This window comes from Rhinolophus ferrumequinum (genome assembly GCF_004115265.2).
Source record: "Rhinolophus ferrumequinum isolate MPI-CBG mRhiFer1 chromosome 5 unlocalized genomic scaffold, mRhiFer1_v1.p scaffold_110_arrow_ctg1, whole genome shotgun sequence".
Taxonomy (NCBI): Eukaryota; Metazoa; Chordata; class Mammalia; order Chiroptera; family Rhinolophidae; genus Rhinolophus; species Rhinolophus ferrumequinum.
The window spans coordinates 16,673,127-16,694,423 of record NW_022680355.1 but is presented as its reverse complement, the minus strand read 5'-3'; the positions used below and the strand labels follow the sequence as shown (position 1 = coordinate 16,694,423).

At 43.3% G+C, this 21,297-nt stretch overlaps 1 protein-coding gene across 1 annotated transcript in view; it reads right to left on the bottom strand.

Annotated features, from left to right (window-relative positions):
• PROSER2 (proline and serine rich 2) overlaps positions 1-20,664 on the bottom strand; it is a 40,841-nt gene extending 20,177 nt beyond the window's left edge. Inside the window, exons 1-2 of the mRNA XM_033100802.1 lie at positions 20,512-20,664; positions 2,512-2,732 (exon numbers count right to left, since the gene is read on the bottom strand). Coding sequence (XP_032956693.1) covers positions 2,512-2,649 — 138 coding nt within the window. The 5' untranslated portion in view covers positions 2,650-2,732; positions 20,512-20,664. The remainder of the gene's footprint in view (positions 1-2,511; positions 2,733-20,511) is intronic.
• Positions 20,665-21,297: the final 633 nt, after the last annotated feature.

The window sequence follows — 21,297 nt, the reverse complement described above, 5'->3', positions numbered from 1 at the left end:
CCAACACTCCAGGCTCCAAAACCCTCCCAGCACAGTCAGCTAAGAGGCAGCAGGCAGTTGTCATTCACCCACCTCGACCTCCTGGTATCTATAAGTATAAGAGATTTATAATCTTTCCCATCTTTGAACCTAATGGTATTTCTAATCTATTACCCAAAATATATCCACGATGAAAGGTTTTATAATAAGCCATTTCTCTTTGTGAGTTTGTAGCTGAAACTTAATAGAACTTTTATCCATGAAGATGTTTTCCTGTGTGTGACATCTTGACAATCAGCAGGACGCATATTCTTCAAATCTGCGAGATGACAGACCTTAAGATCCCATCTGCCTACATGTACATTCTGTGAAGAGTTGTGTTTCGCACAGCAGTGTCATGTAAGCGCCCAGGACTCATTTTCCAGATTTGCTTCTTCTAGGTAAGATATCTTGCAGGCACTCTGGTGGCTTTGATCCCTCTAAGAGGCCTTTTCATTTTCTCCTAAACCTTCGTGGTAGTCAGTGTGACACACCACCAGATCGCCCCTTGGGAGTAAAAGAGCTGTTCCCCCATTTGATGGGAGTGCTTTTGGAAGGGGGCCCTCAGCTGTCAGTCCTCTTTGGGGACTCTCTTGAGCTGAAAGAAACTGTCTTATCAAGGTCATGCCTCCTTCCAGGGGGCCCTGCATCCAGTGGCTGATCACTAAATGGGTATAAATGCTCCGCTCTCAACCCAACAGGGACAACTGAAGGCGATTCCAGCCCCAGAGCTTCCTGAGCAGCAGCTAAGGTAGGGTCTACCTCACAACCCAGCTTCTCTCTCCGCTCAGTCCTGCTTCACTTCTTGTCAGACGTGGCTCCCAGGAATAATCCTAATAAGCCTCCTGTACTCTAACTTCCATCTAGGAATCTGTGGCTGGGAAGACAGCCTGTGCTGTCATAATGGATCGCTGTCACCAGAATGTAGGCTCCACTGTCGCGTCCTTAACGCCTAGAACAGTGTTTCAGCATTTGAGCAGATGTATGAATCACACACACAAAAGACACGGAAGGTCGTATGCCAATAGTCAGTTAATGCCACTCTCAAGGACACCTTGGTAGAAGTCAGTCCCGTCCTAGGGAGCATGCGCATTTGAGCTACCACATAAGGAAAAGTAGGCATTAATCAGTTAATGTGAGGACAGTCCCTGTATGCCTAGAATGGAGATACAGAAGAAGTAGCAACTTTCCCTCCCTAAATTCAAAGCACTGGACGTACTTGGGATCACATTCTCTCCCAGGAGGGGATGAAGAGCAAGTATTACTTCAGTTCTCTGTCAAAAGAGGCCAGGGTACAAAGGATGATGTTAAGAGATTTGTGTCAAGTTCAACATGAAAATAAATGTGAAAGGCAAGAAACTAACTCAAATACCCTGACTCCTAATGCACTGCGCCCATTTCCTCCGATACCAAGGTCATCAGACGACCATCCTCAGTTTTATTCCACCAGCACATGCACGAGATAGTCCCTTAGACTGTTGTACCCAAGGTAGACACATCAAGTTTGGAAACACCTTTCTTTCTGTCTCAGAGCAGGACTGCGTCCTAACTGTGCTCCACTAATTACTGGGGCACTAATCTGTGCTGCTTTCCCACATATGCTGTTAATATGTCCTTTAATATATTTTTTATATATTTTTTTAATTTAAAAAATTAGTACCAAATTCTCCATCATAAATTTGTAGGTTCTCTGATTTTCAGAGTAATTTCTTTTGGTGAACGGATCAAATAATATTCATTACATACTACCATGATGGTTTAAAAAAAAGAAAATGTTTAAAATCATTACTATTAACTGCCATCTATACCGTGTATGTCTTTCTTCTAATCAGCATAATTGGGGTTCATTTTAGGGCTCAGAGTAACTGAAGGAAATTCATGCTGTCCGTAGATGGACCGAGATGAACAACAGACCTTTATCAGTAAGGTCCAAGGTGAACTGTCTCCGTCCTTCCCTCTATAAATGTAAAGGTCTCAGTCCTGAAAGATGAATACCCTGAGGGGTAGGGAGTGCAAAAGGTCCTCTCTTAACTTTAAAACTAAAGACTGTGCAAGTTCGCAAAGCTGTGGATGCTGTGTAAAGGTCTGCATTCTGAGAAGGGGATACAAAAGCATTTATATTTGTAAAGGAGTGAAAAATGTGTTTCCAAGTGAATTTGTTTCTCCCGTGAGGCGTTTCTCCTCCTGGGATTGTTGGGACTGACAGGCAGCAGGCCTTGCCGGGTCTGTGGCTACTGCAGCCCTGAGCCTCCCGGGTCTGAGCCGTCAGCTCTCAGCCACACTGAGCTTCCCTTCACTGCTGTGGGGAACGCGCTGTGTTTGTCAGAATTTAAGATGATTAAAAATTAAACGCCACTTCACAAAGCAAGTATTCCAAAACATCAAGCTAGTTAACCCAAAAGAATTTGATAAGATCTTCCTGAAAGAGGAGGGAATTGGGGCAAAGCCAGCCAACCCAAGCACATCAAAGCGTTAAAGAAAGCCGTCACTCACCAAAGTGAGGCTTCTGGAGCGAGAACTGCTGCTTCGACTCTCCAAACTGCCCCCTCGGCTCAGGTCGCTGAGCCTGCAGCTGAGTGACAAGTCAGAGTCCATGTCTGAAGAGTCTGATTTCTGGTGGTTTATAGGCATCCCCACAGAAACGTCAGCCAATGGCTTGATCACAGGAAGCGAGGAAGGGGCCAGTGTCCCATTCTGAAGTCGTGGTATTATCTCTAGAGAAACCAAGCACAAGTGACAAGGGTTAGTGAGCCCAGAGAGTAAATGCCTCAGCCACCCAAACGAAAGGCTTGGCATGAGTTAGAGTCTAGTCTTGACCATGATGAACAACAAAGAGATTTCGGAATCCCTAAGTCAACTTGTTTGGTGATGCTCCTTTGCATTTCTCCTCTATATCCTTCTCTATTATCAAGATGTAAGAATTATTTTTAGGAAGGATGGATGTGCTACAAATTACTTTGGTGCAGACGGTTTTATAGACTAATGTTCTGGAATCTTCCTTTGCACTTGGGGTCTATTCTTTCATGCTCTTTCATGTTCACTTAGGCTTTCCCTGTGAGGTTTATTAATTCTAGTCTTTTCTGCTTCCACAAAATTGTGGTTCCTTTTCCAGCTTCATGACAGTTCAGAGTTGAGGTCAAGTGACCTGAGCTAATAAACTACTAATGCAAGTTTGGTTGACATCTCCGAAATTCAAGACTCTTTGGAGGCCGTGATGCTGTTGTAATTTCTACACAGAATCCTAAGGTCCCATCAGTTAATCCTATCAGGAAGTTCATGTTTTCACGTTCAGTTACAAAGACATCGAAACTGTCCCCCAGAAAGCCTCTCAGTTTCATGCAGTCCTCTGACTCTTTTAGCAACAAATTCAGCTCGGCCCTTAAATAAGAGACATTTGAACTCAAGAAAACCTTCTAGAAGACCAAAGAAAAGTAATAGAAAATATGAGAATAAGCCTCCTGTTGATTACATATGACCTAATGTTTTGGCAAGTGAAGCAACAGATGCTCACGTGCTTCCTGACCTGCAAATGCCGCCAGGTTGCCTTCCCAGACCCTTTAAGAAGCAATGCTGAGGCCATCGCTCCAATTTGGCGTGTGTGTGTGCATGCACGTGGGCACTCATCTATATATTAATTTTTATAGAAATGTGACCATTTGTCAAGAAAGTCCAATCAGTATTGAACACCTTTAGGGGGACCTTGTCTTTTAAGGCTTCAAAAATTACTATGAAATGTTCTCAGAGGAATCCTGAAGACATCAGAACAGATTAAAAAAGAAACTCTTCCCTACTCCATTTCTCGTCATTTTTTAGGCAAATCAACAAGTCATAATGGCGATTTAAGAGCAAGGATAGGGAACGGGTGATTCTGAGTATAGACACTTTCTGTAAGTTGCCGTTATTCCAAATGGTAGAAAAAACACTTAAGGATTAATATTAAAAGTTTAAAATTTGTTTAATAATAAGAAAGCCTAAGCAATATACACACTTCATAGAAACAGTCTACATTGCAGTATGCAACTCAGAAGTTCAGACATCCAAGGAGAAATTCCCCACAGTATTCAGTCTAGGAAGTTACATGCCTAATATGACTCTAGTGTTCACCGCAACCCCCGCCCTCCCCACACACACACAGAGACTGTGGGCATATAAGTGTGCTGATGACAGTGGCAGGTGACAGAGCAAGGCAAAGGCAGCTGTGGGCATCAGAGCTGCATCCCTGGGACCTGTGAGCTGGGCCCAGGAAAGGCGGGACAGGAAATGCAGAGAGGACAGGCTAATGCTTGGATTCTTTCTGGTTGGCGGATTTCAGCCCACTGACTCAGCATGAGTTCATTCCTGAACTAAGAAAATCACTGCTCCAAGGAAAGAAGGGGGCTGCAGGGCTGTGGTCTTCCCCCCACGCAACGGTCAGAAGGAAAGGCAGGGAAGTGAATACCGATTCACCTCCACAATGAAGGAACCCAGTGGAACCGCCTCCTTGGTGGACTTGGAGGGCAGCAACGATTCTGCACAGTCCCAGCCGCACTCTCAGGCCCTCAGTGGGTCAGATGGCAGTAATTTACCACACCACTCGAGAGGACACCTTTTGCTTGAGTTGCTGTAATTTTAAAGGCTATTCGAACACTAGAGACCCATAATAGTAAGACTTCTATAAACTATTCTCTTGAAAGATGAGGAAGCTAATCAGAATTCTCCAGAAGGCAGAGGTTACAGGGGAGACAGTGAAAACCTTGGTTCAATATCCTTCACAGTCTCAAGATGTCTATCTTCTTTGATCTCTTAAGGAATCAAGAACTAGGTGCTCCCGAGTCTTAGCTCCCAGGAACTGAAAATGTAGAATTCCATGGGAGGTCCACTGTGGAGACAGTTGTTTTCTGAGGAGGAAGGGCAAGGACGCAGCTTCTCCTCTGGTCTGCCCTGCAAAGGGAATACGATGAGATAAAGAGCACGAGACACAGAGCACGAGACAATGAGCAGACGGGTCTGACGGCAGCGCCCACAGCTGTGAGTCTATGAAGGTCATCACTACTTTCCATTTAGTCTCCTTGTCCAATCAAGGGGTAACTTTTTGGGTTTGCAAACGGTGTACTTTATAAAAAGTGACACCGGGTCAGACCAAGATAGCCTCAATTGATGAAGAAACTGACTTCTACAGGAGAGCAGAAAAGGCATCGCAAAGAAGTCACAACAAGCCTGACATTGCTGGAGCAGAAATCTAAGCCCTGCGTGCTCATTTTCTGTTTATTCTCTTATACTTCCTGTGTTTATTTCTCGTTATTTACTAGTAACATCCTTTTTTTGGTAAAGTCTAGTTTATCCATTGAGCAAAGAGAACAAGAAGGTCACAAATGATTTACAGTCTTAGTAAAGGTACATCTTCCAGACACAGCCGGTCAGGAGGCAGCAGCTATCAGAGCTGACCGTGCCAGGGGATCTGGTGGGACTGTGGTTCGATAGGCAAGGGAACCCCCTGAAGTGAGTGCACTGGAGCCCACAGAGGAAGGCAGCTCCTCTTCTCCTCCTCCTCCTTCTTCCCCTGAACATTCCAGAAAGACCTGGAATGACCCGGATGGTACATGTAAAGCCCTCCTTGTAAAGCCCTCCTTCCACCATCACCCTACTCCATCTCAGTTCCAAACAGCCACTGTCAGGCCTACTGAGCAGTGCAGATAACTAGGTCTTTACACGATTCACCTGAAAACTCTAGTTTCACCAAACCCCAAGTCTGAACTATGCCAGTCAAAGACCATCCACAGGCACCCCGTCCACGGGCACCCCATCTACAGGCACAGGGACTGTCAGCTTCGTCGCTCGCAGCTTTGGAGGCCTCGCTGACGCCTCCCTCTTCCCGCACTCACACTGAACCAGCTGCCCAGCCTGGTGATTCTTCCTGCATCGTGCCGCCGGTCCCACTTCCTTTCTAGTCCCTCTAGTTCAGGACCATGTTACACATGCCCATGTTACTGCCACAGCCACCTAACTGTCCTGCTTTTCCACTTTTCCCTCGACTTCTCCTGTATTCTTCTGCTGGGTTAATCTTGAAACACCACTTGGATGCCACCACTCTCCTAAAAGCAGTCAACTTGAACCCAGTCCCCACAGGCTGAGAATCAAAGTTGCATCCCATTAGTCAATACTTGCTTCAATTTGACTCCTGCTTCCTTTCTAGATTAGGTTTATCGTCGATGCTTATTGTTTTCCTGCTTCACCCTGAGTAGATTCTAGGTAAGTAATCTGCCTTATGGCACCGACTCTAACGGAGGGCAGACGCATAAACTGCAGTCGCTGACATCACGGGGCTACAGGAGCAGAGGAAGGTGTGCCCGTGCATCCTGTCAGGGGTCAGAGACTTTGCACAAAGGCGACAGCGAGGCCAAGCCCCACGACATGTGTCAAATTTAAGGCGGCTGCTAATTAAACAAGTGTGATGGGCACGCCAAGCGGAGAAAAAGAAGCAGAGGCGGGGCTCCCTAGTCCTAGCTCCCAGGAACTCAAAATAGAGAATTCCAAGGGAAGTCTATTGTGCAGAGAGCATTTTTATGGTCTCACTTTTCATCCTTAAATATATGCTCCAGCTTGAATTTGTATTAGTATAGGGACCTACTTTCCGACCCCCAAGAAGGCTACCTAATTACTCAAATGCAAAGTATTGAAAAATTCATCTTTTCCACTGTCTTGAAAAACTAAATGCTATATTATACCAAATGTTTGTATGTCTTAGATTCTATTTCTGAATTTCCTATTCTCCATTAATCTTTCTATACATTAGGACTCAAAAAATACAAATCATAAGGTAAAAATTTCACTGAATCTAGCTACATAAAAATTAAGGGTAACAGAAAAATGTTAACAGATGTTTACAATGTCGAAGAAAAGGAATTGATAACAAGGATATGTGAAGAACTCTTGTAAATCAACAAGAAGCACAGGAACAAGACAGGAAACTCATGAGGAAGAAAGGACGAGGAGGATGATTGGGCAGTTCACGTGAGAGGAAACCTAAGTGACCGAGAAGTAAACGAGGGATGTTCAACCTTATTTGCAAAAACAAAAGAAGCACAAGTTAAAACCAACATTTACTTTGTACCTACTGGATTGGCCAAAATTAGACACTAAAAAAATAACAAATATCAGCAAGGATGTGGGGAAAATGGAACCTCCTGTACCACTCACTGTTGGGAGTGTTACACTAATACAATCATTCTGTAGACTCTCTGGCAGTGCTTAGTGAAACTAAGTATGTCCTGTGAGCCCCAAATCCCACTGCTCGGTCTGCTCCAGAGGAATTCTCTCCCAGGAATAGAGGGGGACACGTGTGAGGATGGTTATCAGTGTCGCCTGCAGTAGTGCTGGCGGCAGTCTCGGTCCGTCACCCACTAAGAACTCCAAGAACAAGTAAAACCCCGGTAAGTGCTTTTCCTGGGGGCTTGTGCATCAGTCAGAACTTATCAAGTGGGCAGTGGCATGGACAGATCTGAAAATGTGGTGAGTGAAAAGCTATAATTTGATTCTTAGCACGATTCCATTTATTTCAATTTAAAACAGACACAACACTGTATTTTACATCCATATCCAGAAACACATGGATGGGTGGATGAGTGGGGGGTGGGGCACAACTCGGTTGTCCTACAGCGTCACCTGGTCTGTCATTCACTGAAAGGTACCTGCTTGTCACGCACCTGTCTCCTACTGCTGCAAACACAGAAAAGGAAGATTTCCTGGAGGTTTGAAGAACAATGACTTAGATCATTTTATCACCTAGGAACCTTCGAAAGGCCCAGTATCTAAGGAGAGGATATGGGACAGGAGACTTCTGATTTAATGAGGGAAGACGAGAAGACACGCATAATCTAGAAATCTAAGGCAATTTAGGAGGGAAGAGCTGCAGATGGCATGGCTTTCACAGGAAGGAGAAAGAAACCCTGAAGATGAACTTGTCTTAGATCACAATTTAGCTCGAAATGAACCAGGGAAAGGTTGACCTGATCCAATTTACAGAAGAATCTAAGCTGGAAGTATAAATATATTAAGTTCCCTCACATTCAACTGCTAGGCTTGGGACCTAGTAGGTGGGGGGAAGGTAGTCATATCCTGTAAGACTCAGGTTCCCAACAGGCAAGCCAAACAAAATCACAGGGGTAATTACTGTCTTTGCTAGTTCTGAACGTGAATGGAAAACTTATCCACCTTAACCAGGTGATGTGGAACTAATTTTGCTCAGCATGTCTTTATTACACTTTGAAAGAGAACTGCTCCAACTCATTGCTGAGGGAAACTCTTCGCGAAAGAGAAGATCCTGGTGGGGTCTTAGACCTCTGAACCCCATGGACGTATGACCCTCATCCCCTGTCTAGTCACCCACCATTAACTAAATGTGCTAAGGTACAGTCAGCAGAAGCATAGCTTAGCCGGGAACGGGGTAGAAATAAGCTTCTTAAAAAACACCCCCCCAACGTCCGCCTCTACACTAGGCAGGATCGCAGCTCCTCTGTGCCGACTCTTTGATCATCTCATTCTCGCCTACTTCCATTCACAGGAATTTGGGGAAGATTTGTTCCCAAACCTAGAAAAACAATCTTAGGACAGAATGTATCTTTAAAGCCATACTCTGAGAAATCCCAATGTGATGATTTAACAGCCAAGCCATTTTCCAAAAGGTAAGTTTTTCTTGACCTTCAAGAACCTTCAAAGTGAAGGAGTTTTACAATGGGAACAGTTTCTGAGTCACCACAGATCATCATCATGAATAGGCTTTTTCATATGGTTAAGCCGTGGGCGAAAATAAAAAGGATGGCCATTTTTAGTGGAATGTACACACTCTTAGATGAAATAATCAGTAAACACAGAGTAGTCATTGTGGCCTTAAATCGAGTAGCTCTGGACACGCGCTCCTCTCAACATGTATTCACGTGCTAGGCACTTAGCTCTGATTTCCTTGAACAAAGAAGATGGGAGTCCGATTTTTATAGTTTCTACCTGGTTCTATGCTAATTCTATAATGTATGGTAACAAAAATGAGGCTTATAATGACAAATTAACTAGAAGATGAAGCTATGAATGATGTCAAGACTCTTGTTTTATTAACCTATTCATAAGATAAAAGGAAACTGAGTACTGAAATTCTTCCTTTTCTATTATTCAACTTATTAGGGCTTTAACAAAATTCTTAGACTAAATTAACCATTTCAATTCTCCCTAAAAATAATTTACAGACTAAGTCCATGAAAATGTTTTTACTCTAGTTACCACAGCACATCCAGTAATTCTCGGCACAACTCTGCCTTAGGTCCGATGTACACACAAGTGCAATCTGTCACCTCCCTCCCCTCACCGTACAAAGACGCACATGCGCACATAGAGTCTACTAGCTGTCCTTGCAGAGAGATAAAAGTACTTGTTGGTCCTGTAGTTCATTCTCTTCCAAGTTTTCTACTCCTCCAAAGTGTGCTGAAAATAAAACAAATACTCCAACATTCACTAGTGAACTGCAAATAGTATTTAAATAGCCTTTCTAAAATCCTGAATTACTTCTGGTACCACGAGCCTGTTAGACTTGGTACACTTTTCATTTTCCTAAACTATACTGCCAAGGAACCTATCTGTAAGAACAGAGAGCTTTAAGTGTCTGTCTAGAATCTGGCCTAACCTTATCTCTTCGACCTTATTTTCCACAATGTAAACCCTTTATCCAGCCTCGTCTCCTAAATGTTCTGCTCAGTTGTGAGCCACATTTTCACAGCCTCCCGTCGCTCTCCTCCCAGTCTTCAAAGCCTGGCTCAAAAAACGACACCGGACCTTCTCAGACCTTCCTTCACGGTGCTACTCAACAGGGCCCTCTCCACCTGCCTCCTTCCCTTCCTACTGTTTATATGCCACCACTTGTTAACTACATAATGACATTTTTTATCACTCAGTTGCAACTGATCACATCAGGTTTCTTATGCATGTTAATTCTTTTTTCCTCAGTTAGACTAGAAACTCCTTGTAAGTCTCTCTGTCTTTTACTATAGCCACAGGATTTTGGAAAATATTTGTCACAAAATATAGACTTAATATTTATTACATAAACAAAATTTATATTTTAAAACTCTAAAATCATCTTATTTTTTGAGAAAAGAAAAAAAAGATAGTGTCCTTAAAAGAGACCTTTGCTCTAAAAGAAAAGCTTAAACTCTTAGGAGTGTTTCAAATATGTTCACATTGTTGTCGTAACCATCCTTTATCCCGCTATTGTGTACATAGACCAAATCCTTCACATTTAGGAGAAATTACTCTCATTCAACCTATAGGTGTCAATCATGGGCAAATGGAAACATGGGGGGGGGGGGGTGGCTTAAACACAGCCACAGATGAGATGCTTCCCTTAGCTTTACAACTAATATGCGAAAAAGAAAAAATTGGCACCAATAAATACATCAGACACACTAAGCCAGTAATGCTTCCCAATACTGACATGCAATAAATATCAACATGAATGCACGCACATGTACAGATGTAACCCACGACCCAAATTAACTTTGAACACGGGCCTCTACACAAACAGGCTGAAGTAAAATAAATATGTAGTAACTTTTCTTTAGTTCGGCTTTTTCTCAATGTCAAGAATACAAAAACCTTGGAAAAAAAGGAATGTTTCCAAAAATAAATTCACCAGGCAAACTAACAAGCCAGGACTGTCTCCTTGCAGATCAAAGGCAAATCCACCTCAGGGTGAAGCTGGTTGGTGCTGGGAGGGCTGGGAGTGCAGAGTTAGTTTTGTTCCGGAGTTTTCAAATGTTGATGTGCTCAATGGTTTAGCATCCGGTTCATAAGATGTCTTTTCTCTGACTGGGTTTTTTCCTTTCTTCTGAAATACCTTCCGTAAGGACTTTAAGCTCTAACTGGCACTCAGGGGTATTAAACACAATTTAACATTTTAAAGGCTACTAATTTTACTTCTGGAGAACAATTACCATGCTTTCATTTAGATTTTTTTTTTTTTTTTGGAAAGCTCTTTTTTGCACAGTGTAGAAAAACAAGGTTGATTTCAGACTGTGTTGATTGTGAATAGTTTCAAATATTAACAGAAGGCAGTATTTTCCTCAGGGCCACACAGGACACGAGAGTAATTGATTTGCCTACACTAGGCAAACAAGTTCACGGTAGAGGCCTCGCCTTGGCAGGCAGGCTGGTTCGTGGGCCCTGAGGGAAGAAATCTCCTATTAGCAGTCTGCTATCTATCATTGATGTGGATACTAGATTTTCCTAAAGTAAAACCTCACCTGAAAACAACCTGGCTGGATTTCAGATTAGTTCCTAGTAACAAAACATTATGACCCAGGAAGAAGCAAACGGACAAACATCAACAAGGGTGAAAGCCTAATTCTAGCTCATGAAATGTTTGCAAAGATAGACACTTCAAATTTGTATACTTAGCTCATTTTTAAAGAAATTGACATTCTATATGCCTACTGCATTTCTGGATTCTTTAGCAAATTAAAAGAAGAAAATCCAGTTTATGTTGTTCTTTTGTTAATCAGGTTTGTGTGCTTTCTCTTTATTTATTCAGCAAATATTACCAGAGCACCCACTACGTGCTACTCTGGTGAGATAAAATGCAGTACTTCCTACTTGGAAGTAATAATTGTACCTTATTGTTTTTTAATTTTTTTTTTTCTGAGAAGCACCAAATTCTTAGCAGAATTTTTCATTCGTCCTCATAATAAAAACACACCCCACTTGGAGCATGTTCATTTCGCATAGTATTTATAACCAACCCCTGGTTAGATTGGAAGCAGACATCTGACTGACACATCTTATCTCAAATTGAACAGATTTCAATCCAAGCCAGGGGCGGGGGGCACAGCTCACACAAGACCCGCGGGGCCCATCAATCCACTGCAGCTGGCTTTAACCCCATCAGAGCATTTACCCTGTGGGTGGCTCGCTTCTCCCCAGGTTCTTCTTAGATGCCCTCTGGGAACCTAGTAACAACGTGCTCAAATCACTCATTTCAAATCCAGGCCTTTAGGCACAAACTCATGTCCCAACTGACAGAGCACAAGAGATAAGGGGTTTTCAGCACTTTTGCAAGAAATGGGGACTCCAACTGTCAGTTAAGATACTAACATCAGAAATTCAAGGAGTGTCCTCAGTGCCCCACACTGGGGACCCCTGAGGACACCTCCCCCCAACATTTATTCCCCACAGGGCCCTTCTTGGTGACGGGCACACGTGGCTCCCAAGCCCCTTCCTGCTGTCTTTAGAGACCCTGGCGCTGGGGGAAGAATGCGGGGCTGTCTGTGAGTCTGCAATCACCAGACCACTGCTGACTCAGTTGACTGGGGCTTCTGTTTTAATTTAATTTTTAATACTTAGGTGGTTTTTTTTGGCAGCAAAGGTTGGTGTTTTCACTACTTTTGTTTCTTGTTGGCTAGTGGTAAGGACCGGGTGCCTGGCTCTGGGCTTGGCTGGGGTGGGGGGTCAGAGAGGACAGTTGGCACTGCCCCCAGGGAGAGGGCCAAGAGGCTTGGCTGGAGACAAAGGCATCTCAAGAATCTCGCCTGGTTCTCTGCCTTTTCTCAGCATGCCCTGCTCTGCAGCAGGGGCTTCTGGGCTCTTGGTGGGCTTCCTGTACCCTGTCTCCCCCAAGTCCTGAGCAGGGGTGTGGGGATGGTGGCTCCTGTCCATGGGCTCTGGGTCTCCAGCGGTGTTAGGAGCTGCCCCGAACCCACGTCCTGGCCAGACCCCACTGGTGGGGGAAGTGTTGGCCCCGTCCTGGTGCAGGTTTACAAGCTCTACAGGTACAATGCCCTGGTCTCCCTGGAGGCAGGTGGGAACTGCACCTCCATCCCCGCTCTCCATCTCCAAAAGCTCAAGATGGGGTCAGTGTGCCTCCAGAACTGGGTGGAGGGAGAGTTGTCAGGCAGCCTGGGAGGGGGAATGTAAAGGCTAAAATAAAACAAACAAAAGTTTGTCAAGTAAAAATGAAAAGAAATTCAAAGACTGCCTATCAACCTCTCTGGGAGAAAACTCAGCACCTTTAAGTAGTTTGACAGTGGAGTCTGACAATTACGTAATGACGAAGGTCTCTCAGTAAACCTCACTGCCTTGGAAAACCAAAACGAAATTCTTAATAACATCCTGATGAAATGAGAATTAGCCAAGAAATACCTTGTTAAACACGCTGTATTTTTTATGTGAATTTTCAAGTACACTGACTATTCTTTTTTTAAAATTTTTATTTTTAAATTATAGGTGGCATAGCATATTATATTAGTTTCAGGTATATAGTATAGTGATTAAACATTTATATATCTTATTAAGTGATCACTACAGTAAGTTTAGTACCCACCGGATACCATACATAGTTATTATATACTGAGTATATTCCCTATGTTGTACTTCACATCATTGTGACTACTTTGTAACCGCCAATTTGTACTTCTTATTCCCTTCACCTTTTTCAGCCAACCCCCCAACCCCGCTCCCATCTGGCAACCCTCAGTTTGTTCTCTGTATTATGAGTTTGTTTCTGTTTCATTTTGTTTGTTCAGGTTCCACATGTAAATGAAATCATACCATGTTTGTTTTGGTCTGACTGATTTCACTTAGCATACTATACCCTGTAGGCTCATCCATGTTGTTGCAAATCCAAGATTTCATTCTTCTGCACGGCTGAGTAATACCCCATTGTATATATGTACGACAATTTCTTTATCCAGTCGTCTATTGATGGGCATTTCAATTGTTTCCATATCTTGGCTGTTGTAAATAATGCTGCAATGAACATAGGGGTGCATATATCTTTTCGAATTAGTGTTTTGGATTCTTTGGATAAATACCCAGAAATGGAATTGCTGGGTCATACGGTAGTTCTAGTTTTAATTTTTTGAGGAACCTCCATACTGTTTGCAACCCCACCAACAGTGCATGAGGGTTCCCTTTTCTACATATCCTTACAAACACTTGTTCTTTGTTTACTTTTTGATAATAGCCATTCTGATAGATGGGAGGTGGTATCTCATTGATTTTGATTTGCATTTTCTGGATGATTAGTGATGTTAAGCATCTTTTTATGTACCTGTTGGCCATCTGTATGTCCTCTTTGGAGAAATGTCTACTCAGATCCTCTGCCCATTTTTTTTATACTTGGATTGTTTGGGGTATTTTTTTTTTTGATGTTGAGTTGTATGAGTTCTTTAAATATTTGGGATATTAACTTCTTATCAGATGGGCCATTTGCTAATATCTTCTCCCAGTCAGTGGGTTATCTTTTTGTTTTGTTGATGGTTTCCTTCATAGTACAAAAGCTTAAGGGTCTAACATCTGACCTGCAATTATTAGAGTGAATTATTTGAAATTGTCATTTGTGTAGAAATAGTTGGATATCAGTAATTTCATATGGTCAACCTAATGTTTTTGGAATTGAATTGATAATTAACATTGTAAAAAAGTGAAGTGTTTCTTGAAGTGGAATTTTGGTTTAAGTATGGTTTTATTACATGTTGATACTAAAATATTTTTCTTCAGAAGCTACCTCTAAAATCACAATAGGGTACGACAGGAAAAAATTCTAATACACAACATATTTACGCACACACATTTTAAAGACATCTGATTCATAAAGTGAAGTTGCTGCATTAGCAGGAGCTCCATCAAAAAATTCGTTAGTTACCTAGTGTGTGTGGAGGACAAGTTAGCAAACGAGGAAACTGAGGTCCAAACCCTGCAAGTCAATTTGGCAAGTCAGAAAGAGGTGGGTCAAGGTCTTGCTTGCTACTCTAGAATAATGCTTTTTAAAACCTTTTTGTACCCAAACTTCTATTCTACGTTTGACATTGTCGTTGCCATCCCCTTGTTTGTACCATCTTATCTGTATCTCCACCTTTCTGTCCTCCCTGCTCAACCCTGAACATCTCACTCAAGTTACTCCCACCCAAGTTATTCCCACCATGTATGAATGTCTACTGCACAGTAAAGTCAGAACACAGACCTGCTGTCATAACCCTGTTCATAAACCTTCAGTGGTTAATGCCCCATAATGAACGTTAAACTCTTTAGCATGATAATCAAAGCCAAAATTCTGCAATTCTAATTTTCCACTGTCCTCCTGTGGAAGTCCAGCTCCAATGTTACAATCTCCAACAGTTATTCTGGTGCCCATGAAGGGAAGAATAATCTCTGTCCTCGTTCCCAAGAGACTTGTGGTCCTCTGCTATGCACTCACATTCGACAGTTACATTCTCGCCTTTACTGGGTTGCAGTTTCTCCAGGGCTGGGACCACACCTTATTCACCTCTGCAGTGCCAGTTGTGCCTTGCGTGGTAGGACCTTAAATGTTCATGTAAGCTCTTCAAACCCTCTCAATCTACCAAAAATACCAGCTGCACCATTTTAGAAGGCAGCAATCAACCAAAGTTACCAGTTTAGTTTAGCATAAAAGAGCACAGGCATTTTTTTCTCATACAAGGTAATTCCTTTAAGTAGGTTGTGTGCAAAATAAACTGTTTTAAATACACTCACAGAATTAGGTTTGTAAAGGAAAGCTGTGGTGAATCATTAATTCATAATCTCCAGTTTCAAGGACTGAGACGGCCTGAGATGTCTTTTAGTCCTGCCCCAAATGTTATAGACCAGGAAACCAAGTTCCAAAAAGGTAAAGTGGTGAATCCTAGGGTCACACAGCTATTTGGTGATGACACCTGAGGCGGATCCCCTCACTTCCAATTTAGTGCTGCTCTTTTTCCCTAAGCCAGGCTCTATTAATCTGTTAATTAAAAAAAATAAAATGTAAGCTGTGAACATCAAAAACAGAAGCATATGAGGACTGACAGTTGTATGTCCAATGACTAGCTCAGTACTCAGCACTTGTTGTGGCCAAGAGCCCACAAATATCGCTGAAAGAATTGATGCATACCCCAGGCCTGAGGATCAGTAAGTAAAAAGGCAGAATATTCAATATTTCACAGCACTAGTCAGTCAGACAACTGGTGTCCGAGAAGGAGCAGCAGAAGCCTGAAAGAAAAACAGAAGAAAACCCCCAAAAACAAAAACTATGAAACAACAGAAGGAAGATTTGAGAAAGAATATAATATACAAACCACACCCTGTGAAAATAACTACACTTACTCATATGCAAGATTTTCGTGATATAAAGGCTAATACAAAAGAGAATTAAGTCCCTGAAGAGAGATTTCTCCAAAGATCTATAAATGGCCAACAAGCACATGAAAAGATATTCCACATTATTAGTCATCAGGGAAATGCAGATCAAAACTACAATGAGACCACTAAACAGCCACTAGGATGGCAATTAAAAAAAACCCACACAAAATCACAAGTGCTGGCGTAGATGTGGAGAAATCGGACCCTCCTACATTGCTAGTGAGAACATAAAATGGTGCAGTCACCGTGGAAATGTTTGGTGATTCCTCAATGGGTTAAATATAGAATTACTGTATTACTATATTATGCAGGAATTCCACTTTTAGGTCTAGACCCACAGGGCTGAAGACAAAAACTCGTACACAAATGTTCACAGCAGAATTATTCACAGTAGCCAAAGGGGGAAACAACCCACAAGTCCATGAAATGATGAATGGATAAACAAATTGTGGTCTTTCCATGCAATGGAATATTATTCAGCCATAAAAAGGACTGAGGCACTCATCCACACTACAGTATGGATGAATCTTGAAAACACTACTAAATGAAAATCAAGCCAGTCACAAAAGGCCACATATTATATGGTTTCATTTATATGAAATTTCCAGAACAAGCAAATCCATAGAGACAGAAAGTAGATTTAGTGGCTGCCAGGGGCTGGAATAGGGGAGTGAAAGCTTTACGCATATGGAGTTTCCTTTTGGGTGATGAAAAAGTTCTGGAAATAGGGGCTGGCTGGATGGCTCAGTTGGTTAGAGCGTGAGCTCTGGACAACAGAGTCGCCGGTTCAATTCCCACATGGGCCGGTGAGCTGCGCCCTCCGTAACTAGATTGAAAGTAATGACTTGACTTGGAGCTGACGGGCCCTGGAGAAACTCACTGTTCCCCAATAAAAAAAAAAATTAAAAAAAAAAAAAGTTCTGGAAATAGATAGTGGTGATGGTTGCACAACATTGTGAATGTACTTTTTTTTACACTTTAAATATGTGCAGTTTATTGAATGTCAATTATACCTCAGTCAAGATACTTAAGGGGTTATCACTCTGTGAGGGGTATAAATGATAAATGTGTATCACAGTGTTTGGTACACATGAAACTAATACTAAATATATATATATATATGTATATATATATATATATAATGTGACTATTGTTTACATAAATAACTCAAGTTATCGTAATAAAATTAAAATTGAAAAAAGAAGATATTTAAAAGAAAATTAAAAGGATTGGAAAAGAGACATCAAGCAAATATTAACAACAGTAACAATGAAAAGATTACTTCTGGCTATATTATATCAGGCAAAATAGACTTTAAGGCAAAAATCTTCATTAGTAATGAAGGTAACTATGTAATGATAAAAGTTCAATTTCCATTAGACTTTGTATGTCTAACAATATCAACTTACAAATGCCCGTTGTTAGATATTAAAACAAAGTTGTATGCACAGATAGTCTCAGAGTACCAGTAGATATTGACAAATCCCCCATTAGTGAGGTCTTTCAATATATTTGTTATTGATATGTTAAGTAGACAAAGTTAGTGAGGAATAATGCAATTAATAAGGTGCATTTAATGGATATCTCTACAGAAAAGAAAAAGGAAAACCCATTCTTCTCAAACACATACAATGTGAAAGTACTTAATAATACCACTGATTTGTATACTTTAAAATGACAAATTTAATACGTACTTTACAATTTAAAAAAGAGTGAGAGAATCAAGTCTTCACGGTGGTCGGATCTTTGCAAATATCCTGCCTGAAGATAACGCATTCATAGAGCTATCACATCCTGATCCAATAAGGCGGAATGTTCTGCCCTACACTTTCCTTTACCACCAATCCTGGCTGCATGGATTAGAAATCCAGACCCACGTTCTTAAAATAGGATTCAAGATTAATGCCGTGACTCCTGGACCAGATGGATAAGGGTGTTATGGACAGGTGCAGCTTCACGGTGGTTCTCTACAGATGTTACCAGTATTCCCACTATATTGACCCCACTGTGTCAGCGAACAGTGGCTTTCAGTACAAAGCCCCTGGACTCAGTCAAAGGTCTAAGAGGAGAATGCCGCAGGATATCACAGGGAGAGCTGCAGAGCACAGCGGGGAAGCCACCACTGCCACCAGAAAGGGCAATGGAAACTGAAACGAAATGCTGCCCTTCAGCAGCAAAGGGAAGAGCTCAAGTTCTAGGATGCTCCTAGGATTCTCTGGCACCTTCCCCTGAATGGCCTCCATGCCACTGGCGGCTGTCCCACAACCATGTAGATAAGATGCACTTGAACTTTTTGTTCCAGAGGATCCCCTGTTCTCTGCTCCACCCAAGCCTTTCACCTCTCTGGATTCAGGCTTCAAGGCTCCACTCCACCTCTTGTAGTTATTTGAGATGATCTTTAGAATCAACACAGGGTGACAACTATAGGCTCCTTAGGTGTCTGAGAACTTTGGAACCAGGGCCAGGTATATCTTCAGCTCCTGAGGAAGGCTTACTTGATCTGGTTTTAATCAGTTTGGGCCATATGGCTGTTATCTGGGTATGTTTGTATGCGCAGTGACTAGCTCAGTGCTCAGCTCATTGTGGGTGTTCAACCGTCTACAAATATCACTGAATGAATTCATGAACACCTGGGGCCAGCCCGAAAATAGGCACATCCCCTCTGCCACAAAGGGGGCCACCACAGAGTCAGACATACTCAGATTTTCTGAAAAGCATCTCTCCTCTTTCCAGCCTTTTCTACATTAGCATTCTAACTATGGCTTTCTGATCTCTAGTAATGGAGAAAATATGTTACTTTTAAATTATCAGCATCCAAAAATTTCAAAGGAAAGCTCATTTGAAGATGGCTATTACTGGTCTGGGCAAGAAAATACACAAGATTCCATACATACGCTGTCAAGTTTGGCAAGAGAGATTTTAGACAACTTCCACCTTTCCCACCCAATCCCAAGTAAATAGGGCATTTGTTTGTATTTCCACATTGGCCTCATGAAGGAAAATACCTCCCCCACCTAGAAAAACAATCTGTAACATTCAGACATGGAACTATGAGGGCAAACTTTGTAGCGAGCGTGAAGTATGTAGTGCTTTTAAAAACATAAAGCAGAAAAGTATCTTTAATAAAGGTTACTCCTGCGAGCATTATCCTGACGTTTACACTTACACCTGGTTTAGTGTTTTTCTACCTTTCAGAAATACGGGTTAAAAAGAAATTGTTCTCCATTAAAATTGGAGCTAGAAGGAGCCTTCTTCCCCCAGTCTCCAGCAACAGAGCTGAACGTTTTACTCTGGGTTTTTTTTTTGGTGGGGGAGAAGACACAAAAAAATCATTTTCCTTAACTCAATTTAAGTTTTCAGCTCTGCATCAACTAGGTCCTGGCAGAGAGTTAAGTTTTCTGAGGTTAGTTCTTGCGGTTTAAAAAAAAAAAAAAAAAAAAAAAAAAAAAAAAAAAAAAAGCTAGACGCTTAAATTTAGACTCCGTAAGACAATACTGGGAAAGTTTCAAAGCCTTGGAGAAATACTGGCGTTTATTTTATTGCCTTTTGTTAAATTGCATCACATCGCCCCATTTTCTTCTCTTTTGAAAATCCCTCCCGCCCCGGCTCACTAGCAGATCCTACACGTGTCTGCTTGATTCAGTTACCCGCCGGGGGTCGGGGGTTAGGGAGCCGAGGTGGGGATGAAAATCTACTGGTCACTGTGCACAGCACCAGTTGAACAGGTGGCTCTGACTACCTCCTTCCCGCCGCGTAAGGGACAGACAGCCCCGGAGAGTTCGAGGGCCGCTGTGGCAAGTGGGGCGACGACTCCCTCGCCCATCTCCGGGACGGAAACGGGAGGGCTGTTGGGGACACCCGGGACTGCTCTGCGCACAAAGCGAAGCATGTGCCACGGACCACCGTGCGCCCCCCCACCCCAACAGGACAACCTCGGAGCGGGAAGACGCCGCGTCCTCCCTACTGCCCGCGACCGCGGCGCACGCGAACCCCTGAAATCCCACAGGAGGGAGCGGGTTTCCCGTGAGTGAGGTCACCGGGGTGACCACGGTCCTTCAGACTGCGCCAGTCTTTCCTAACTTCCAGGAGACGGGGACAAGCGATGTGGAGGAGAGGGAGAGCTCGCAAAGAGACCCACGCAAGGAGGGCACCGCAGAAAAGCGTGGGAAGCGCAGCTCACAAAAAAATGGGAACACCTTTCTCTACCTGAAACCCACCCGACTTTGCCTCCCTCATCAGACTGCAAACACCGCCCAGCTCACCGACGTGCCAGGCGAGGGGACCGGCTGCCAGGACTTACCCCGCCCTTCTAACCCTGCCCTCGATCGAAAAGTCCGCACTCACCTGGCAGGAGCCCCCTTCCCAGGGACTGCAGGTGCCCCCCGGACCGCCGCCCGGAGCCCTCGCGCCGTGGGACAGCCGATCAGCCGGAGCGCTCCTGGCCAACAGTCCCGGGCCGGCCCACCGCGCGTTCACATTCCCGCCGCGCGCTCCCCTGCCGTGCGCGCTCTTATGCGCGCTCCCCGACAGCCGCGCGCCCCTCCGGCACGCCGCGCGCTCCTCTACCGCGCGCTCGCTCATGCGCGCTGCACCTCCCTGCTGCGCGCCCACCATCCAGGGCTCGGCCCCCGAAACGCACAAAGCGCGCGCCCGGCGCATTTAAAGAGACAGGCCCCCGCGCGGGAGCTGCCCGTGGTTGCCTCTCGCAGGGCTCCTCGGTCTCCTTGTGATGTTTGAATTGGGGACCATCTGAGTGAAACCCCACCCGCCATCTCTTGGGTTACACACGCGGAGAAAAGTAATAGGGATTTGCGTTTGAAGCTCTGAAGAAACGGGACATCCTCTCCCAACATTCCCCCTCCCCCGCCCCGTCAGCTTTGAGAGGTTATTTTATATTTACTGGCAATAATAACTACTATATATAGAATTCTTATTACCTTTGGACAAGGCATTTAACATACACATATTATTTCATTTAATCCTCACAACTCTCCCCTGATTTCTTGCTCCCATCTTACAGAGGAGGAATCTGAGGAAAACAGGATCAAAGAGGCCAAGAAACTCGGTCCAGCGTTTTCACCCCATTGCTTGGTGCTCTTTTCTCCTTGCCTCTATCACTGGGAAAATCGA